General features: G+C 43.9%; 1 protein-coding gene across 2 annotated transcripts; it reads right to left on the bottom strand.

Annotated features, from left to right (window-relative positions):
- Window positions 1-1,523: 1,523 nt before the first annotated feature.
- Window positions 1,524-14,925, bottom strand: LOC112560490. 2 transcript variants are annotated; one of them, XM_025232386.1, is made up of 4 exons: window positions 14,344-14,925; window positions 5,132-5,234; window positions 4,328-4,476; window positions 1,524-4,125 (listed from the first exon to the last, which is right to left on the bottom strand). In XM_025232386.1, exons 1-4 carry the CDS (start codon window positions 14,405-14,407, stop codon window positions 3,956-3,958), a joined length of 486 nt encoding a protein of 161 aa, XP_025088171.1. In that variant the 5' UTR covers window positions 14,408-14,925; the 3' UTR covers window positions 1,524-3,955. The 2 variants fall into 2 exon arrangements, with proteins under 2 accessions (XP_025088171.1, XP_025088170.1); XM_025232385.1 differs by lacking the exon at window positions 14,344-14,925 and adding an exon at window positions 5,646-5,727.
- Window positions 14,926-21,524: the final 6,599 nt, after the last annotated feature.

The following is a 21,524-nucleotide window of genomic DNA, read 5'->3' as shown; positions in this document are numbered from 1 at the left end:
ATAAAAAAGAACTTCATCTTCAATGTTGAAACCTCTGTCAGCCATAATTATATCACCTGGTAACAAGTTGGACAACAAAGAAGTATTTTCAGTGAAGTGTTTGTCTGAAGCCCTGCCACCAAATGCATCTGAAATGTGGCTGATTGAACCTTGTGGTGTGATCCCAATCAGATATTTGGCAGAATGATATTTCTTATAGTTGGAATAAACTTGGATCTGATTGGTTTGACCTGAGGGTTTCTGTGAGTCAAGTTCATAACAGTCAACAATAACAGCAACTTTATCTTTAAAGTTTTCTCTAAAGCACATTGGCAATTCACAGCCTTGTGAGCAGATGTCATATCGAGAAAGTGCGTGTGCCCTAGGATGAGATGGGAACCCCAGACCCGGTGACCTTAGACTGTAGTGGTGGTAAGTGTTTGTCCACTACAAGCCGGACTTCAGCTTCCTCCTTTTGTCCCACCGACGGTGACATGAGAAAGTCAGGGAAGATGCTTACATCACGGTTGATCTAAGACAGTGCTGCCCTCTCCAGGAGTACTTCCAGCTCCTGGTCATTAGCTCTCGCGAAAACTCGTTTGTCACGCGTCTCTCCTCAAACCTTGGACTACCTCCCACTCTGAGATTTGCTCTCACCTGGGATTTCCCACATTCTCCCCTTCCCTGTCCCGTGGAAGCTGAAGCAATGATAACAGTCTCCAGATGCTGCTCTGTTTAGTTTCTCTTACCTGTGCTGGCGTCACACGCAGGTAAATAATGTAAGTCTGCTGCACTTGTCAGAGACTGGTTACAGGGAACTGTTTACACAACTAAAAGCGAAAACGATTTGATAATTTTGATTGGAATCATTTTACTGAAGGCAACCGGAGTTGTACTAGAGTGTCTGCCGACTGTCTGGGCCTGTAGGTGTGCAGCCCCGGTATTAGACTTTCTGATTCTACACACTCAGTCCATTCCAACAGAAGTCGGCGTGGCAATCCTTTATCAAATCTTGGACAGAGAAAATGGACACATATCCCCCCCCCTCCTGAAGGCAGCAGCGGCCAAGAAGTGTATCTCCTGTTTGAGCAGTTAAAATACAATGTTGAATTTCCAATGTCTCTAATAACAACAAAACCTCTAAAAAAAGTCTTGTGGAAATCTTGAGAATGGCAGGAATTCAATGTGATGTTGAAAGCCCCTGAGGTAGCTCGGAGCCGTAGGGCCCATGAAGTGTAAGTGGAGAGGCCCACAATGTCTCGGACAAGGTATTTGGAAAGCTGACCTTTCCTTCTCCCTTCTTCTGTTTTTCTTTTTGGATAAACCAGGATTTTGTGCCGGTTGGGCAGGAGAACTTTGAGGTCATGAACCCGGGCGAATCTCCAACCTCTAGTCTAGGGTCGAACTCGCTAGGAACCTGATGACAGCGCCTTCCCACAACATATCAGGGGGATGTGAATACTTGACAATAAATAGTCCTGGACACCCGGGGGACTCACACGCTGCCATACGAAGGACGGTCAAGAAGACTGTTACTAGCAGAATAAGAAAATGTTTTAAAAATCTTTATTAACTGTACAGACGCACTTCAGCAATGATAAATCAACAACGAGCATTTCTTTCAAGTTGTATGTGACACTCGTGACATTTGTAGGATAATAAACAATAATTTAAACTGAGCTTATGTTTGATAATTCGATAACAGTATGAGACAATATACCAACCAATTCAAACAAATGAGACAATATACTAACCAATTCATGCGATTTCCGTTTTTCATTTTCAGTTATGGATGTTCGCTAGCAAGCTGTTTGAAAACTCGTGGAAATGTTTACAACAGAGCGAACGTACTGCGAACAGATGTTTGTCTAACACTGGGGTGCGCAACCTTTTTTTCCTCCAAGGTCTACTTTGATACTGATAACATCATTCGCGGACCATACAAAATTATCTACTTAATAATTAGTCTGCACGATTTGATCAGTGTGTTGATACTTGTGAACCTGTACATTGCCAGTCTGGAGGGCACTACTGTCCTCTGAGTCCCCACGAGCCGCCTTTTGTTGACTAGATGACTAAAATATTCTCTACTCCCATGAAGAGAATAGTGAAACAACTGAGGTCTGTAAAAAATGTTTATAAGTAGAAAGTTCCTAGAGAAGACTATATATAGTAACAAAATTTGTTATTCATAATGCACAATTTTCTGTTTGTGGTTGTGAATAATAATAATACCTGTCTAGTACACGTATATCCTAATGGAGGGTTCATGACATTTACAAAGTTTCTACACACATACTACACACAGAAATGCTTGCACATGAACCAAAAAAACTCATCAACATACACGAATATTTTCCAGGCAAAACATTTTCATTTACTCATCTTCTGGGAATCCATGACAGGATAATGTTGGACATTTGTAAGCCTGAACTGTACACAACAATTTCGACTGTTTTACACTGTATGAGCCGACATGGTTGAAGAAGGCTACACTTATCAACAGACGACATTAACTGGAACTGGTCTACTCTCGGCTCGGGGTGGAGGTCACACACATGAATGTCTCCCAACTCGCCCATACAGGGCGTGGGAAGCCGACCCGAAGCACGCGAGTGTGTCCCGTGTATGTCTTGTCTATCCCCTGATAGACGTTTCTTGCCTGTCCCTCAAAATTTATGTTAATAGGATGCACTTAATACAAATTTATGTTGCTATGAAAGATATCGTACAGATTTACTGAAATCAGCGCTTGGGTCGGCGGGCCGAATCAAAGGATTCTGCGGGTGGGCCGTTCCCCACCCCGGGTGTAGCGCGACAGACGTAACGCTAGGAAACTAAAGATGGCTGGTGGCAGGTGGACATCACGTGCACCTTGCTGTCACACGCATGAACGGACTGCTGGTCAGGCTGGCGCCACAGACCCGTCTGTTTGAATCTGCGCATGCGCCGTGGTTGATCTACCCAGAACGTATTTGACATCCGGGTAACAAAGTCCTTTACGAGAGAGCGCGAGGGAAGACAACTGTCCTCGCACGGACGTCAGTGGTCACACTCAAACATTTCACAATTTGTCTCTCTCTCACACACACACACGCAAAACGTTTTTGCCTTTTGCAAAATCCCTGGCATTTGAACCTCATAAACATTTTTTTTATCCCCTTCCCGATATTTCATGTTGTCATTACGTTTATTTTGTGCCTTAGTTTTATTTTCCCTGTATTTATTGTTCGCTCTGTTTGATAATCTCTCTCTTCTTCGTTATCTTTGCATTCCAAAGCATCAGTACGGTGGACCACGAACTTGTATTACTGGACTGCTGGCAGACGATTTTTTTTTCCAATTAACTACTAAAACGAGGCATGAGACTACAAAGCTTCCATTTTAGTCACATTCATTGTTCAGGCTCGCCGAGACTAACAGCGGATAACTTCGCAAGAGGCTAAGCCTTGGTCTCGGCAGACAGCAATCCACCTGTACTCGTCCATGGAGCTCATAATGATCTCCAGACTGCAGTAAGGCTGTCATCGCTCGATGACTGCAAGGACACATAATATATTTCAGAGAAATGTGGAAGCAATGGAGGACACGATGTCACCCGATGTCCAGTTTTCGCCGTTAGCTTTGAAGGGTTTCACAGGCGGTTGATCCTGTGCCGAGCATCTTCTAGAGACAGAACAAACTGACACCAAGCGGAACTAGTGAAATACAGCTGCACATAAACATTTGCTGATGGTCTCATCGATAAAGGCACAGATGGAAAATGATATGTGCAGAGGGAGGTAACAACCGATAATGGCACACAACGGCAAAGAAAAGGGTGGGTGGCGAGGGGAGGGGAGGGGAGACATTGTTAAAAACAAATACACGAAATCATCTCAAAATGTCTGAAGGTTGTAATAAATAGACAAGTTGATCAGTATATACTGAGTAGTATGAGGATCTGAGGCAGGCTGTCAGTCTGGCAGCAAGTATTTCACGTGGTGTGGAGTAAACTGATACAAGAGGTGAGGACAATGACAGCTGTGTTGACGAGGACATGGCTGGCAGCTCCTGGCCTTGTATCCACCCTGTCGGACATGTCGGACATGTCGGATTCCACTTGACTGTAGGTGCTGTCATCTAGCATGGGCTCACTGAAGGTTGCTGCACACAGTCATACATGGTGGTTGATGGTTGGTGGCAAGAAAGGGAACAGATAGGCAAAGTCAAACTAGTAGTGTACCCGAATCCAACAGGTTGTGAACTACCAGAGAAGGTTTGTCTGACAGGTAAAGTCAAACTAGTCCAACAGGTTGTGGACTACCAGAGAAGACGTGTCTGACAGAGAGGGGCAAAGGTCACTCACCATCGTCCACACAGTTGAGGGCGGTCAGTTCCGTGCGCAGCTCCATGATGCGGGCCTCGGACTCGGCCAGAAGGTCTTCAGAGAAGTTGGGGATCCTCCGGCACGCGTCCAGCGCATCGCCCATACAAGCCACGGACTTGAGGAAGATGCTGCAGGCAGTACAAGGACAAGTGTCATCATGATGGACATCGACAAGGCCTTGTGGCCAGAACTGAGGAAAGCTTTATATAAAGGGGTCTCGTGATACGTTGCCATGGGAACCGCTTAAGCTGTCATGTACTGGAGATTTTCAATAGAAACAATATAAAGAAGAACTAAAATTTGAAACATAAAACAAATAATGAAAAATAAATTCTTTGTAATCAGAGCACTGAAACTATTTGGGTGACGAGAGTGTGTGTCCGTGCGTGCATGCGATTGTAGCATCAGGACATCAAAAGGTACAAAGATACAGTCGAAATATTAGTCATACCTTTTGACATGCAACACACTTGCTGAACCCATTTTAATCGACAAACATGACTGATACATCAGAGGCACTAAAGACAAGTGGGAGGCTCTTGTAGAATGCTTTTTAGACATACCGGAGAGATTTCCGGCAAGTTATCCAGACAAATGGAGAAATGAAGCTCAGCTTGTCAAGAAGGAAAAATGGAAAACGTATGCCAATTATGCCAATTTGAGAGAGTAGGAGGAAGAGAGATTTGAATTTACTCATTTCTAATATGTGTGTCAGTATGTGAGAGAGAGAGAGGGGGAAGGATGAGTTCATCCCGATCATCCAGTGAGAGCGAGGTGACCCACCTGCACAGTTCTGTGGGGTCTCCTGAAGTGGGGTCGGGTGGGAGGCAAGAAGCCACGTTGTCACATTTGTCATTTTCGTGGGCCGCCTGGCTCCTGGACACCGCTGTTCACACAAATGACCACAAGTTCAATGCGAGGCTACAGTGAACACACGGTTTGTGAGCGTGCAATTGCAAGAAAATGTGGATTTCTGATGTTATTTGTGTGAATTCATGTGTGTTCGTTTGAGAGAACAATTTCAAATGGTTGCGCATGGAGGGCTTGCATGTGATAGACAGAACATACATTTCCAGAGATATAGTTTCATACTTACTTGTCTATTAAGTAAATAAAACACTATGATGACAACAAAACTGAAAATGACTGATTTTCGACCAAAGAGCTGGGTGATAGAAAGAAACGAGACATTAATATCGTTATTGTTGCTGCTGGCTGTCATATCCCCACAATCACAATGTATAGATAATGAAATGAAATTTATGAGAGGCTCGTTATTAATGACAACGACATTCACCCTTCACTTGCGAACGATGCAAGCCGACACACGTGACCGGACCGGCGTCAAACAACGTCAACGCCATCAGTCGGCGTGAAGAGTAAGAGAGAGAGAAGGAGAGATCCTGCACTCGTCACGTGATCGGTTTTCAAACGGCGCAGGAAGAACATTCTGGGGAGTGTGTGTGTGGGTGGGGGAGGGACTAGATGGGGAGGGAGTCGGGTGGGGGGAAGACTGCGATAATTGGAAGCAAGGGTCTGCGGCAGCGTCTCAAAGCCCCTCGGACGGGTGGATGGAGGCAAAGACGAGATGCCTGGGATGCACGGCGTGTGTAATATCTTCAGCGTGACTGCACGCGCTGCGGCGAAACACATGTTTCCAGCGGCAACAGACGCGAAACGTGATCCGCGCCGCGCCGCGTGCAGCTGTACCTGCGCCCTCGCCGCCAGCCCCCCCGAGCTCGTAAACATTTTAGCACGTCAAATAAACTGCACTCCGAGCTGACGACCCCAGGACGTCAGGGGCTGACGGCAAAACAACATTCAAGGAGGATGCGCCATCAGCTTGTGGAGGAGACTGGCTGACGATGGGGAGGATGAGGATCGTTTGCCGGCCCCGCCAGCTGCTGCGACCAAGAATAGTTGGGAACTTTTCTCGGGGACCATCACTTCAACATTGATTTCAACGGTCACGTGACTCTTACACGATAATTAGCTTCACAATCACTTAATCGCTGACTGAGAGGGCCACCAATCACAAATCACAAAAATATTAAGATTTCGTGCACTTCAAAACTAAAAGATGCCCAGGTGATAACACAACGCGTACGCACGCGTACGCACGCGCGCGCGCGCACACACACACAGCCATCAATCACGCCCAAACGAAAATCAAAACAATCAGAAATGTCGAAGGTTAATGTCACTAAAAACACATACAAATTTATTAAAAAAATACTAATCGGACTTTGTAAGGTCAACTGACGGGCTGACAAGAAAGGAGGGGATAATAAAGACACTTTTCACATTAAAATAATAAAATGAAACGACAAAAATCAATCCAAAGTTGGAAATGGAAGCTGGTTTAACATTTGGGGAAACATAACTCCACAATCATGATCATGAAGATAAAAGAAATTTTTCTGCATTAGACTTAGTAGAAAAATACACGAAAATTTTCACCTAATTTAGAAAACATATAGCCGTCATCTTCATCTTTGACTTTGGTCAAACATTGCTCAATCATTCTCTGGAGGAAGAAGAGACAAGGGGACAAGTGGACACAATACTTAAGCTGTTCGTGTGAATTCAGAGAATCAACTGACTCTGACAAATATTTGAGACTGAAAACCTCTGAGTTCAAAGCCCGGATGTGAGCTTGACCAACGACAACATGGCTGAACAAAAAGGATCACATGAGAACGAGGTCTTGTCGTCCTGTCTTTCCTCCCCAAGGACCTGTCGAGGGGTGTAGCAGTCTACCTTCAGATGGACGAAGACAAGCGACATTTCTATTGTCACGGCGACAACCGTTTATCCTCCAGTAAATGAAGAACAGCGGTTGTGGCGATGTCCTCACCTGAACCTTCGTCTGTAACAGGGACACAAGTTTTTCTTTCATTTTTCTTGTTGTTAGCGAGCCTTCCGCCTGCTGTTTACCTGGGGATGCCTCGACTCAGTGTAGCCCATATTTTTGTCTGCAAACCTACATTTTCTGTAAAATCTATCTTAGATAATTGCATCCTCCTAATCACTGTCTCTTCAAACATCTTTTGTCTTCTCCTTTTTCTTCCACCTCTCTCTCAGCCTTATCTGTATATTCCTGCTGATATCTCTGCTGATGTCCATTCTCCTCTGTTCAAACAATTCTCAATGCAGAGAGACATATTGGATGCATTGTCTCTGCTATATACCGAAGAGTTTTTGCTACACCTGAGGACGATCAAAGACATTGAATGAAAAAGGTAAGAGAAATGGATGTGGAAAGGAGGCTGCGCCTGACAGGTTGAGTGGCTTTGTTCTCCACCGAGTTTTCTGTTTTCTTGTGTAATGTCTTTGCTCATTCGTATCCATGTGTATTGCTGGATACCCTCATTCCAGCCTGCTCAGTTGACATTTTGAGGCAACTACTATGATTCTGTGAATGTTGACACCCCATCGAGACAACAGATTTTAAACGTGTGCTGAAAACGCTGAAAAATTAAATGCGTTAAATTTGTAATCTTCTAAACGGTTAATGTGACCATAGCCTGAACTGATTGATTGGTTGATTAATTAAATAAATTTTGCATATTTCGAGCTATACGCCAGTTCCACTTTCTTTCGACAATGTTCCACTGACATCATAGAGTAGATGAGCTTTGTTCACTTGTCTTTGTAGTTAGAAATGTTGGCACACTGGGCCACTCATCGCTGGCGCAGCGGCAGGCTCGTATTTTCATTACCTTTCGCTCGTTCGTCTTCACCTGTCGGGAAGCTAGTCACCTGGATAAAGCCAGTCGCTCCACTAGACGGTGAAGCCTCTCAGCACGAGGTACAATGGTAGATGTTATTTGGGGTATCTGTCTCCCACTACGTACTCAAAGCTACGGGTAGCCATGGAGACCGATAGCCTAAAGGTTCTTGTATTCACCTGAGGGCGATGCCCATCTCCTCTCCCTCGCTGCCTCACCTTCAACCAACCTCTAAGGCCGCGGTTCTCAGCCTGTGGGGCGGTCTTTTTATTTTAAAGTTTGTCATATCGGTATTCGTGAAATTAGCTTGCATTGTAAAATTAAATTATACTAAGATCAAGCATTCACCTATATTGCTAATTTTGCTTGCAAATTATTACCAATGTTTAAAATTATTAAATTAAGAGAAGTCTTTTCACCTTTGCCATCTTTATCATGCGCACTAAGTCTCAGTTCGCATCTTACTTCACATGCGCAAAGTTTTATCTCCGGAAGAAAGACGCGGCAATGAAAAAGTTCTGGAAAATCTGTGTTGATGCTTTTTCTCATTTAACGCGCAAGCTGCGTAGTGTTGATAAATGAAAAAAAGATTCAATTAGAACCGGGTACCCGTTTCTTAACAAAGTCGTGTACAGTCAAACTGGTTGGAAGCCTGCTGGCTGCCTTTCATTTGCACCAGCCAGCTCGTGACACAAAGAATAATCATCTTGCCCAGGCCTGTCTATGCTGACGATGTGTACGAGTAAAGAGGGTGCACGTGCCTGCACACAGCGTGCGTCTAGCGTCACGTCTGCTTTCTATCTCCAGGCCTGCAACCTCGGGTACTTCTACCACGAACTAATATCCCTGGACTGCTGGCAGACGATTTTTTTCCAATTAACTACTAAAATGAAGCATGAGACTACCAAGCTTCCGGTTTATTCACATTTCAGATTAAGTACAAGAACGAGGCATGGTACTACAACGCTTCCGGTTTAGTCACATTCTTTGTTTAGGCTCGCCGAGACTAGCAGTGGAGAACTTGGCAAGAGGCTAAGCGTTGGTCTTGGCAGACAGACAGCAGTCCACCTCTACTCCTCCATGAATCTATGGAAATACCTGGGATACAAGGTCCCATCTTTTTTTTAACCAGTAGAAGTTAATTTTCGTTTTCGTGTAATTTTGAGTCTAAGTCACCATGAAAACTGATTTGTTGTATTTAAAATTGTCTGTGATGTGCATGGCGTAACGGCTTAGAGTTTAAAAAAAATTCTTTTAAAGAACTCTAATCTTAATCCTGGTAGCTCTGTGCTTCAGAATTTGGTTGGAAGACTTTCTCTCTAAGAACTGAGACCTGATGTATATAGAAAATATACAGTTGTCTACACTCAATGAACCACTCTCTTTATTAATTCTTGTGCCACTAGGGTAGACACCTCTTCTGTACCAGCCTTACATTCCCCATAACCTGAAAAGTTTATATTTTCTATGTGCATTATTTGACTTGTCTTTTACATTTTTCAATCATTTGATCGTTTCTTTCGTGTTCAACTAGAGGGATCGAAGCCCCACATTTCACTGTTTAAAGTCAATATTTTTTAGCGATACTTCAAGAACATTTTAAATAGGTTTTCATTCTGAAGATGGCGAATAAATTCTAATAATGCAAGTCACCATGTATCAAAATATACAATTAAGTCATGTAAGTATTATGTAATTTTCAATCTGTACATGTATTCTATTACAATATTGTAAAACAGAAGTTTTACAGCAGAAGTTATCTACAGACTTGCTTGTGGAAAAGAGGGGAGGGTTGCATCACGTGCTTAGTGGCGGTGGTCACGGGACAGTGATCATGAAACCACTGACTCCATCTGTTGGTGTGTTGAGCTCTCATCGTCCTGCAATAAAGCTCGGCTACTAGTGTCGTTGCTATGGTTATGAACTCTCTAGCTCTGGGAAAAGTCTGGTGCAGAACACTTGGCCTGTGAGCAGCAATCGTGAAAATGCACTTACATTCATATTATAGAAAGAAAGAAAAAGAAAGAAAAAAAGAACGCGAGCGGGAGGGAGAATATGAAAGAAAAAAGACAAAATTAACGGCATATTGCTTTATATTGACTGAATATTGCTTTGATTTGCGTACTTGCCCTCGCACACAGCTTGCTACACGTGATCTCGCGAAAAGACTTCTTCAAACGTAATTTGAATTGTTGTGCAAGTCACGTGATCCTCATAAAGTCGTCTGAGGTTGTTGCCCACCTGTCCAAAAGTGTCAAACATCAACTTTCGACATCAGCAACAGCACCAACATCCCGTCCCTGCACGACGGCCGACTACAGACAAACAGACGACACAAAGGTTTGAGAAATCTGTTCACATCTCACCCGCGGCGATAACGAAAACCACCTGCAGCTTCATTCTTGCATCTAAACGCTTCAGACACTTGTATTGACGACACATGGTGAAAATACAAATAACACCATAGGTGGCGCTATGACAATTCTACTTCCGGCCTGAGAAACTGTAAACATGATGTTGTTATTAGCTCACTTAGAATTGTAATGTTTCTTACAAGATCACGTAGTCTGCCACATGACATTATCTTTTTTTTTAATCTGTCGCCAAAACAGATTCCAAGAGAGATGAAACAGAAAGCAGAACTGTTTTTAAAAACTTATCTAATGATAAGCTGTCTTAATTAAAACACAACACACAGGAAGAAGCCATCCTTAATCAAAGCCGTGTTTTCACTTCCTCGATGACAGCTTTGATAAAAACAGCAATTAAAAGTTTGATTCGAGGCATTTTAGTTTCCAGGCCTTAAGCTGTTAAGCTGTAAATATGTAATATCGTATGTCAATACAAACGATTAACTGGCACACACACACACAAACACACTGTCAAGCCCACCGCACGCAAGAGCGCATACATTGTATTTTACGTGAAAGCTCACCTACCATGGACACACGCGCTGGCATCACGCATTATGTTAGTCACTCTGCATGACCAGTAAAGAAACATAATAACAGGAGGTGAGAAAGTGAGGGTGGGGTGAGTAGAAAGTTGAAAGGTGAAGACGCCACCCGCACAACGAGCCCCGCACCCGTAATACGTTCGCCAGACGCGCGTCTGCTGACTGGGTGCCGCACGAACGTGAGACGATTTCTTCCAGGTCTGTTTAGGAAACATACTTCTTTGTTTCCCGAACATTAGCAGGATGTTTGATATTTTTGTAGGGCCTGGTCCTGGCTCCACCGCCGTCTGGAGACCAGGGAGCGACAGCCATGGCCTGCGCACGGCTCTCCATTAGCGCGCGCACAGCGCGTGTTTCAACGACAGTTGAGGTGGCGTCGGCGATGACAGGCGATGATTGCCGGGTCTTCTTGCTACGTGCCGGGTACAAAACAGCTGTCTCCGTTTTCTTTTACTGGTCTTCTTACAGCCTCACAACACAAACAGTATTTGTCTCTACTTAACCCATCAAAAGGTCTCACACCTTCCTCTTGTCATTGTTTTCAGCGCAAAATATATTTTCTTCAAATATTTATCGCATTTAAAGATACTAATTCCCAAAATTCTAAATGAAATGACTGTTCTGTTATCACGAAATTCAAATCCTAATCAAATTGTTTGGGAAAGCGGAGAGGGGAACGTGGCATCATCTTACTGAAGACTCTAGGGGCAAAGGTCGGAAGGATCGGGGAATTTCTTGTTTCTTGCGAGACGCTTCCTTGGGTTGAAGGACTAGATCGGAGGTGGAGCATCTCTAGATTGGTCAGACATTTTCAGTTCATCACTACAGAGGTAAAAGTTGTCTCCAAGGCATCAAGACACCCTTACCTAGCTACAGACCAAGGATGGAAGGTGGGGTTGGCCCCGTTGTTTGCAAGTGTGGTCCAGAAGGAGATGAAGTTCTAGACCATCTGGTGATCATAGGGTCATTGGCCCGATTTGGACCTTACCTTGAACTTTGATTATTACACAACCAATCTATGGCAATGACTCATAAGACAGATGGTGAAATAGGGGGAGATATCAGAACTTTATCGCTTTTCCAGGTTTTTCCAGACTCATTTTTTTTCCTCATCTCTCTCTCTCATGGTTTCTCTCGTGACACTGCTCGTTTCCTTCCAGCGACAATTTCAGGTTTCCAGGGCAACAATTTATCACTTGCTGTTGTCGTTAATGGCGGCCGTGCCACGTCATGTCAAGAAAGTGGCACACTGATATTAATGTCCACCTGCCAACTGTCACGTGCCTCGTAAGAGTACGATCCAGTCTCGGTAACGAGGGTCACACCTCTTGAAGTCTTCTCCCGCCTAAATCAGTAAACATCCTCATCATTCTCAGCCTTTTTCTCCGTCTTCCTACGAACTCCATGAATCTCCAAAAGTTCACGAAATATTTATGTGAGTGAATTAAAACAAATAAAAAACCGTTATGGACTAAGTAAAGGAAACTGCTTTTTTCCCTTCTCTTTCCGGGAGTAAGGGGGTTAGGGAAAGTGGCTATTGGTGACAAAATGCAGGAATTATTGCCTAACCTTGCTTTATGGGGTACAAGAACACAAAATTTAGCCTTATTACTATTAGTTTCGAATTTATTTGGTATTTTTCAGGCACTCACTGTCCAACCTGCACAGTCACCGCTTTAGAATTAACTCTCTAACCCAAACCTTGAAACCGAGTATCACATTTAAACACCAATTTCTTCACTTTACACTTTAAGCCGTTGGATGATAAAGATGAAATCACAAAGTGATCGACAGAAGGAGAGAGAGAGAGGGTGGGTACGGGTTCGCATTGGCCGGGTGGTGGTGTTGTGCGTGCGTGTTTCTACGTGTGTACGAGTATACGTGTGTCGTGCGTGCGTGTATATATATATTAATGGTTGAGGGAGAGACTTTGTGTTTTACCCCGAGCCAGAAACTAAAGATATATCATGACAGACCAGCCAGACCTGTAATATATATACAATGTACATGCGCCGGATGAAAGGAAAGAGAGGAGACAAAGAATGAAAGAAAGAGGAAGACGTAGGAGTTGAAAGACTGCTGCCGTCGTTGACAGAATTCAGGTTTCAGTGTGTCTGATATTTACGGACCATAATCCCAGGAGTTTGTGATACACAAGGAAGCTCGTGATCACAATGACAGTGGCTATTATTTACAGCCTTTCCTAATGTTTCATCGCCCACTGCGCCTGACCGTCACCTTTGACCCACACCCACCCACATACACAGTCGTCAGATTCATTTCTTATTAGCATATTATTGACTCCAACACCAAATCGCAATGAGAAACACAAATCTCGAAAAATGTGATGAATACGATTTCTTTCATCTGCTTCCGGTGGTGTCAACCCTGTTTGTGACATTCACTCCGTGGTTTGTCGTCTGTCTCATAAACAGGTGAAGTGCAGGGGCTTTGCTGGTGGTGCCTATACAGAAACGATCTTTTCTTTAAAGCGAAAATGCATGATAAATTCATTTTTATTATTTTATCTTTGCCTCTTTCAATTTTCTTAATGTTGATCGGCAAAAACTTTGTTTATTTGTCAATAGCAGCTTGAAAATTGGACGAACATGGACTCCAGCCAACCATACAATAGATTAACATCCTGTCCTCTGCCTCGGCTTCAACTTCTAGTGTCTGGAGTTTGAACCTCAGAATCATCAGATTCCAACATGTGAGGCCTAACATTTCCAGGCTATGCAGAACATATTATTCTAAGTCGCTAATGAAGAGCAAGACATGAAGACCATCCTATGAATCTGATAAATGGCTCCGATTGTTGGCCATTGTGGACATGCGCACAGATTGGATGACGTGTGGGAGAGATATTTTGTAGAACTTGATTACAGATACCAATCGCCAAGTTTGAAATCAAATAATAAATAAACGGTAGCTTTCCCAGTATGCATGTGGCTCTTCCTACCTGCTGAATCTGTGTAAAACTTGGTTCGCAGGATTGGGTCTGTTACAAACAAAAAGCCCTGACTGTCCTAGTGATCCACGAGGATTAGCTAGAAAAGCATGACTTCACTGATAACGACGATAAACACGGGCGATGACACGAGTGCAAGAACACGTGGTCAGGTAAGAGGAAGAGGACGCAATGACAATGACAATGACGATGATTTTGATAACATTTCAGAGTCTTTTTTTTTCGTAGATAGTTAATTCCTTTGAAAAAATTATGTAATTAATTTTATTTTTAATTGACTTAGAGACACTATGAAAATATCGAACTCAGCAGGCGTCGAGCACACCGGGGGACTTACCTGTCAAGAGTGCAAAGGTCATGACGACAAACATCGCTGTCGCTGAGCGGCAAGGTTGAGCCATAGCTGAGCGGATATAGAGGTGCGAGCGATGAAAACTTAGAAGACGAATTATCCACAGAAAAAGCCTTCAATATTAAATCTTTTAGTGTCGATGATGGGTGGAAGACTGGAATTCACCTCCAACTTCACAAGAAAAACACCTGAGCAGGACGAATGACGAAATTCCAAACGATCGTGAACATCAGAGACAACACAACCACTCTCTTCATCTCATCCTTGTTTATGGCGATTTTAGTCTCATCTTAATAAAATCGAAAAGTTACAGCCAGCTGGGATTCTCCGCTGTAGAGAAGCAGACGAGAGTTTGTGCAAATACCTGAGTGTTGAGCTCAAGGTTTGCGCCGGGTGGGACCAGCCTACCTTGCTTCTGACACCCGAAGAATGTCTACCAGCGATAGGAGCACAGATAGTCAGGAGGCAGAGAGATGCTCAGTTTCGACAGTCCGGACTCGGTGTTCTGTCGCGCGGCACGGGGTGGGGAGGGATGGGGATGAGACGTGGGGGTGATCAGACGAGGGTGGGTGTGCGGGTGCGGGTGGGTGTGCGTGTGGCGGGTGGGTGTTTCTTCGGAGAAGTGTTTCGAGTTGAGGAGGAGGAGGAGGCGAAGGTTTGTAGTTTTGTGTGCACGTGCTGTGAAGACGAAGTGAAACTGCAACAAACATGGGTTTGTTTTCCTTTCGACGCCGCCACATGTTCTGCGAGCGAGCGAGTCTGGTGCCTCCCTTCCCCACCCCGAGTGCGCGGCGCCGTGGCTCGTAGGTTCCCGCACGGTAACTACCCAATACTTACGAGAAACAAACGAAAGAGAGACAGGCGGGGAGGGGGGAGACGGAAGGAACAGCAGAAGACGTTACTGAACTTTCACCCCATCCTCCCTTGCGTACCACTTCCCCCCACTTCTCCTCTCGCCCCCGAAGACAACAAAAATGCACATAAAGCCTGGAAAGACACGCTCAGATCTCCTTTCCTTCCAAACCTTGTTGAATTACTCTGCTCCTGCCCGGCGGGGTGTCGAAGACGAGGTTGTGGTTGTCGAGTCTGTGAAGGCGGTCGGCGTTGTCGGCACGGTGGTCCAGCCTGTCACTGTCGCCCTCGAGTGGTCCCACCCCTGGGGTCGACTGCACGACCACGACTAGTTGAAAGTACGATGTCGGTCCATTGTCCACCTAGCCACATTGCGGGTATGCCAACCGTTTGCGCCCTCACCACACTCTTGCATCGCTAACTTTACGGGTACTTACAGTCTGCGTCGTCTGCGACAACTACAACAACAGTTACTATTACTGTTGTCCAAATTTGTGAAATTATTTGTTTATTTTATGACATGTTAATAAACATCATAATCAAGAGCTGCTTAGAATTAATCATTTCGACACGTTTTTAGTTTATGTTTCAATAGAAGCACGAAGAACACGTCATGCTTCAAATTTGTTTTCTTGTGAGTCCAGAAGATTAAAGTTTTGTTGACACGGGTATTATAGGCTAAGTCTGTGGCTATAGAAGGCGTGAAAGGGCTACAGGTAGTAAGTATACGCCCATTGTATGGCAAAGGGGGCTTAGTATGGCTAAAAGTAGTATATGTGCAATATATAGTTACATACAGTAGGTTTGATAGGGGTACATGTACGTCCACGGGTATGGCTACAGAGGGCTAGCTAAGACTGTACTTATTGAGCAGAGGTACACAAACCACTGGGTATGGGATGTACCTCTGTGTCATAACTCCGGCCCTTACAGACTTTGTAGTCTCTTCACATTTCTCTCAAACGCCATTGAAGAAAGAAAGGACTACCTTTTTTATCTTTTTTTATGACGCGGGTGGATGTTCTTTGAAACGTAGCTGCCTTCAGTTTCAGGATTTTCGACGGTTTTTTTGAAAAGAAAGTTCTGAAGTTCGCTAAACGAGTGCTGTCTACCTCACAACTTCCTCTTCACTGGGCAAGTTCCCTTTCCTCCTCCCACACCCTACTGCTTGGTTAGTCGCCCTTTTTCGTCCTTTTACGAAGATCTTTTTGTTTTTTAAGTCTCCTTCCATCAACCCGCAAAAAAACAAACAAACAAACAAACAAACAAACAAACAAACAAACAAACAAACAAACACAAAGCAGATAACACCTTGATCTCGATGTGAGAAATCGGGAAGTAAGTCAGAGTTTAAAGTCACAATTCAAGCTTACATTTGTCTGTCAACAACCCTTCTCCACCCTCGTCTTGCTCCCACCCCGCCATCCAGCCCCGGCTATCAAAACTTCATTTACCTGAGGAGAATAATCAACACAGCTTGTCATCGTGCTTACAAGTCGGGAGTCAGACAAGGCCCAGTGGGTGGATGGATCGCAGCCAGCTTTATCTCAACCGGGGAGCCTCATCGCCGGCAAGAAATGAACAAAAATAAACGGCACAAACTGTTTTATGTCGTCTGCATCCACATACGGCATGCCGGTGTTCAGCGCCCTCTGTGATAACTCAAGCTCACCTCAGCATCCTACAGGACAGGTAAGCGAAAAAACCAAGAAACCAGAAGATTCCTGCTGTGAGGAAACTCTCCATGCGGTCCTGAAAGTTTTTTGCTTCATAATCATAAAAGTTATATTAAATATTTAAATAACATTTAAAAATAAAACTGCGAGAGAAGTGTGTATGTAATATTTATAAGTTGATGCTAACGTGGAGATAATTCGAACATAAAGAAGGCTTTATATGCAACGGAACAGGCGGACACTGTGAACTCGAGGGAATTAGTGATGTGGAGTTTTGTGTTTATAGTTGTTAGAAGAGCTTTCAGCCCCCGGTGTTATGTAACACACACACACACTACACACACACACACACACACACACTTACTAACACATATACAAACTCGCACGCGCACACACACACACACAGGGAAGTTGTTGCGTGTCTTTAGTCCAAGACCTTAAAGACAAACCCTAGAACAGGGTTTTCGCAGGACTAGGTTACATCATTACAAATTAGTTTAAAGAATAACATTACTGGTCTTTAAAGTTCAAAGGTGAAGCTGCTCGTACTGTTAGTGTTTGTGTGTAAACCAAGCTGATGTAGAGATGGTGGTGGGGACTACAACCTGTTGGAGAAGCTGTTTATAAACTGTCTGGGCGGTCGCGGCTATTGAAGCTGTCTTAACGAAGTAGATAAAAGTGTTGAGGAAAACGTTGATAGCATCTTATCACAGACATACCGAACCTCAGGTGTGTGGAAACTGAAGGCAGGTACACGCAGCTGGATCATGGCTGGTTTCGTAAAAATAATTACCATCGACTTTAAAAAAAGGTTTGTGCTAATCAAAATATATTAAATTAACATGGTGCATTGTGGTGTAATTTGATGATAGCTGTTACACCGGTTACAATATGCGGACAACCTTCCGAAACCAAAGTCCTGTCGTTAACTCACGTTTTCTTCATCAACCAGCTGATCTTTGTTGTACAATGTAAACGGTGCTTAACAGAAACTCAGCAGATGAGGTAAACAGTTTGTGGCTGGAGGCGAGGCAGGATCACAACAAGAACGAGAAAAACTACTCAATATAAATTTTCATTATTAAGCTTCCAAGACAGCATTGCCGTCAGAGTTCCTTAAAGACCTAGAAGGATGCACATTTATTTTCACTGGATATATAAAACTCAGTGTCCTTAACTCTTGGTGAATATCTCCTTTCCATTCTTATCAACATCATCATGCAAAGAAAAAAGTCAACAACACAGAAGTGGACACATTTACCTTTCACAGAGTTCAGCCAATGGGAGAGCTGTTACCATATTATGTTAATTAGGTGGAACACGATTTGATTGCTTTCTGTGTTGATGTTTGTAAGCGGAAGAGATGAGAAGAATTCACAGAGACTTGGGGAAATAGTTTGTTGCAATAAGATTTACTCAATCATCGTCTAAAATTGCACCTACGAGACCTTTAACAGACACTAAGTGGTTGAGATACCTGACAGAGATTTCACCCTCAGGCAGGGAAGGGGGAGCGGAGCAGCAATTTATCAACTGAAAGGCAAGACAGTACGAGCATCATGTGGTTGAGTACAGGTATTCAGGTGAACCCCATCAGGTGGTTAACGTAGGGGAGGCGGGGTGGAGTCACTCATCCTGTAGGAGACAAAACGATAATTAAAACTAAACACTCCAAAATACCAACAGCAACAAACACAAAAAAGAGAGACACATTCTTTATCTTATCTTCTTGTCAAACAGTGCAGCGCTCAGGTCTACAAATGCCACGCGGGTTCGAAGCTCGCTGAGGCCGGGTACAGCCACCCGACATGAGGATTCAACGCTCAGAAATCCCCGCACCCAGCAGATTGTGACGTGGCACGGCTCCAAGACGGACTTTTTTGTGGTGCGGCTTTGCTCTGGCGTTTATAACAGCGCATTAATAACCGTGCGCCTGGCTTTACTTACCTCCCCTAGCGCCTAACAACGTAATTAAGAGTAGTCGCCCCTTGTAGCGTTGTCAGGGTTATGGGCCTTAAGTTTATCGCTGTTCGTTGCTTGATGTACGGCACAAATTTTCTACCCGGGTTATGTTGCAAAGCAAAGTGCGATCGCGGCCTACAGATGTGTTTTTCATTGAACGTGAGGGTCTCTGCCTCTCACACACCTCGCTGCTCTCCTCTTTCTCTGTCTCTCCGTCTTCTTCTTCCCTCCCCGTACCTCGTGTTCTAGGTCCCCTCCCTGCCTACCCCCGTCTTTTTATCTTCCCCTTGTTCCCTTTTTTCTGTCCCACGGTCTCTACAATTTCTCTGCCTTTTCTTCTTTTCGAAAAAAGAACATTTGTTTGGGGTTTTTTTTAAACCCGCTGTTGTTGCCATTACCAGCAGCACCAAGAGGATCATCTTCATCAGCAGCATCAAGAAAATTATCTTTATTTAGTACCGAATGTTTTCAAGGTTTAGTTAGCATTATGAAGAGCGGAAGGATATGATGACAAGACATGGAGATAGTCTGGAAAGTGAAAGGAAAGGATGTTATAGAGGAATATCCTAGAAAGTAGAAGGTTGCGATCAAATGATTTAATGGAAAGATAGACGGAGTGACTCTTGATGACTTTTCTTGTTTGCATGTAAACAGTACATTGACCCTTGACCCTTATCATGATTTTTGCGTTTCTTCTTTTCTCGCGCGCTGACCAAGCATTTTTAATCACAAGAAAAAAGTCAGAGCAAAGATCAAGTAAACAGTCCCTCCTTCTTCACTTTCCAGCTGTCGCCCTTCAACCTCTCTTGGTGGTCTCAGTCTTGTTCTCTTCAGGTCTACACGTCCACTGCATGTGAGTCTTGTAACAGCGTGTCCCCACGGACACCTCTCGGTCGGCAAGAAGAGAAAACAAGTGACAGATGAATGGTCATTGAGAGAATAGGTAGATAACACCTTAAAAAGATTGGGCAAAAAAGTCACACTCCACTTGAAAAAAAAAATTCCCTGCAAGATGTCCCAGCATGAAACATTTAGTTTAAGTACTCCTGTGGTTGTGCCGAGTCATCATGGAGTCGAGATGTTTCCTCTCCACAATAACATCCGGTGCCGCTCGTCAGGCGCCAGAGAACACGCCATCAACTTGCTGCGTTGTCTTGACAACAACAGTTCTCATCACTGTCTTCTCAAGCTCTGAGAAACAAAGCGAAGTCTTCTGGCAGACAGGTGCTTGGTGAAGCTCTATGACAAATGAAGATCACACTTTGGGCCGGTGTTCTCCTCTAGATGGCAGCACCCAGTCTGACAGAACATGGCGTCGACGCAATTTCCGTTGAAGAGGAGTAAGTGGACATTCAAGAGCTACTTGACAACGGAGAATGTGTTTGAAGTGAAGAGTTGTTGAGAAATGAACTTGGAACACCGCCAGCGACAGGTGCGACAATCAAGGGCAGACAACACAACGAAAAGGTTAACAACAATGGTAAACACCGGGGGAGGCCTGCATCTAGTCTCGTTTGTGCTTTCAACAAGGGAACAAATCATATTTTATTCGTTGATTTATAGGATGTAGACATCAATGTCTCATTACCTGTTTCTTATTAATTACACACGTGTGTGTGTGGGGGTGTAATCTAATACTGTACTAGATTTTTTCCTTCCTTCTCCCCTTTTTCGTCCGTTTCTTCTCTCTCTTTTTTATGAGAACATTTCTAATTGCAAGTTGTATGGCCGCACAGTTTCCAGGTTTTCCACTGGATACAGTCACAATCTTGTTGTTCCAGAAGCAGCAACCGGCCAGCAGGCTGTCAGGACCTGGCATCCCGAGTGTTTGTTGGCGTCAGCGTTTTATAACGAGGCCTTGTGTTTGCACAATCACCTCTTCCTCCATTGTGTTTATGTTTTCTTTTGGGGAAACGGCTCTGGCTGGTTTCCAGGTGAAAGGTGAAGTTAGCGCTAACAGGTCAATTGCCCTGGCTTCTTCTTTTGTTCTTCTGAGTTTCCACAGAATCTGTCTTCTCTCTCTCACACACACACACACACACAAACACACATTTTCATCATTTGAAAGTGTTTGAAAGTTAAATCAGCATTTAGCAGATTTCTGAGTGCCGTGCGCAAACCGGAACTGGGGGTCAAGTGTAGATGCGTGACTGAGCTGATAGCATCCTGTCATTGTGATCGTCCTCTACAAGCTCCACGCATTCACTGGCAGAGATTTGAATCATAGAGAAGTTCCGAGTCCGACTTAGTCCCTTCCCCAGTTGTCTGCTGTTGTCGAAGTAATATTTTAAACCGCGGGCAGCAGGAACAAAGCAAAACAATGAAAGCAAAGAGTGAAAGAGTTCTGCACGGTCTTTTAGTTTCTGGCTCTTCCACCTGTGACTGTGCACTGGTGGAGATGAGATTTATCGGCTGCTACTATCAACACCTTGCTTCCTGAGTGAGGGGGGACTGAGTACAAGGGGGATGGGATAATGTACATGTACTAGCTTAGGCACTAATACATACGTGGCACAACCACCAGCCTAATTAATAATTGTAGAGGCTTTTAATTTTTTTAAAAACATCTAGCTTAAAATAATAATAATTGGCTGAATTATTTCTTTGTATTTAGACAATGTGTTTTATGTACGTAAAAGATATGTGAACACACTCCTCTTAATGCTAGGAAAATTA

This window comes from Pomacea canaliculata, linkage group LG3, assembly GCF_003073045.1.
Source record: "Pomacea canaliculata isolate SZHN2017 linkage group LG3, ASM307304v1, whole genome shotgun sequence".
NCBI lineage: Eukaryota > Metazoa > Mollusca > Gastropoda > Architaenioglossa > Ampullariidae > Pomacea > Pomacea canaliculata.
The sequence above is the reverse complement of the archived record's forward strand: the minus strand, read 5'-3'. Positions and strand labels throughout refer to the sequence as shown.

Bases quoted from the DNA above. Each gene is read 5' to 3' on its own strand.
- LOC112560490 (XM_025232385.1), bottom strand. From the start codon at position 5,712: ATGGCGTTGACGTTGTTTGACGCCGGTCCGGTCACGTGTGTCGGCTTG. The intron at 4,477-5,131 runs GTGGGTCACCTC...TACTGCCTGCAG, and splicing joins GACCCCACAGAACTGTGCAG to CATCTTCCTCAAGTCCGTGG. The intron at 4,126-4,327 runs GTGAGTGACCTT...GACTGTGTGCAG, and splicing joins CCTCAACTGTGTGGACGATG to CAACCTTCAGTGAGCCCATG.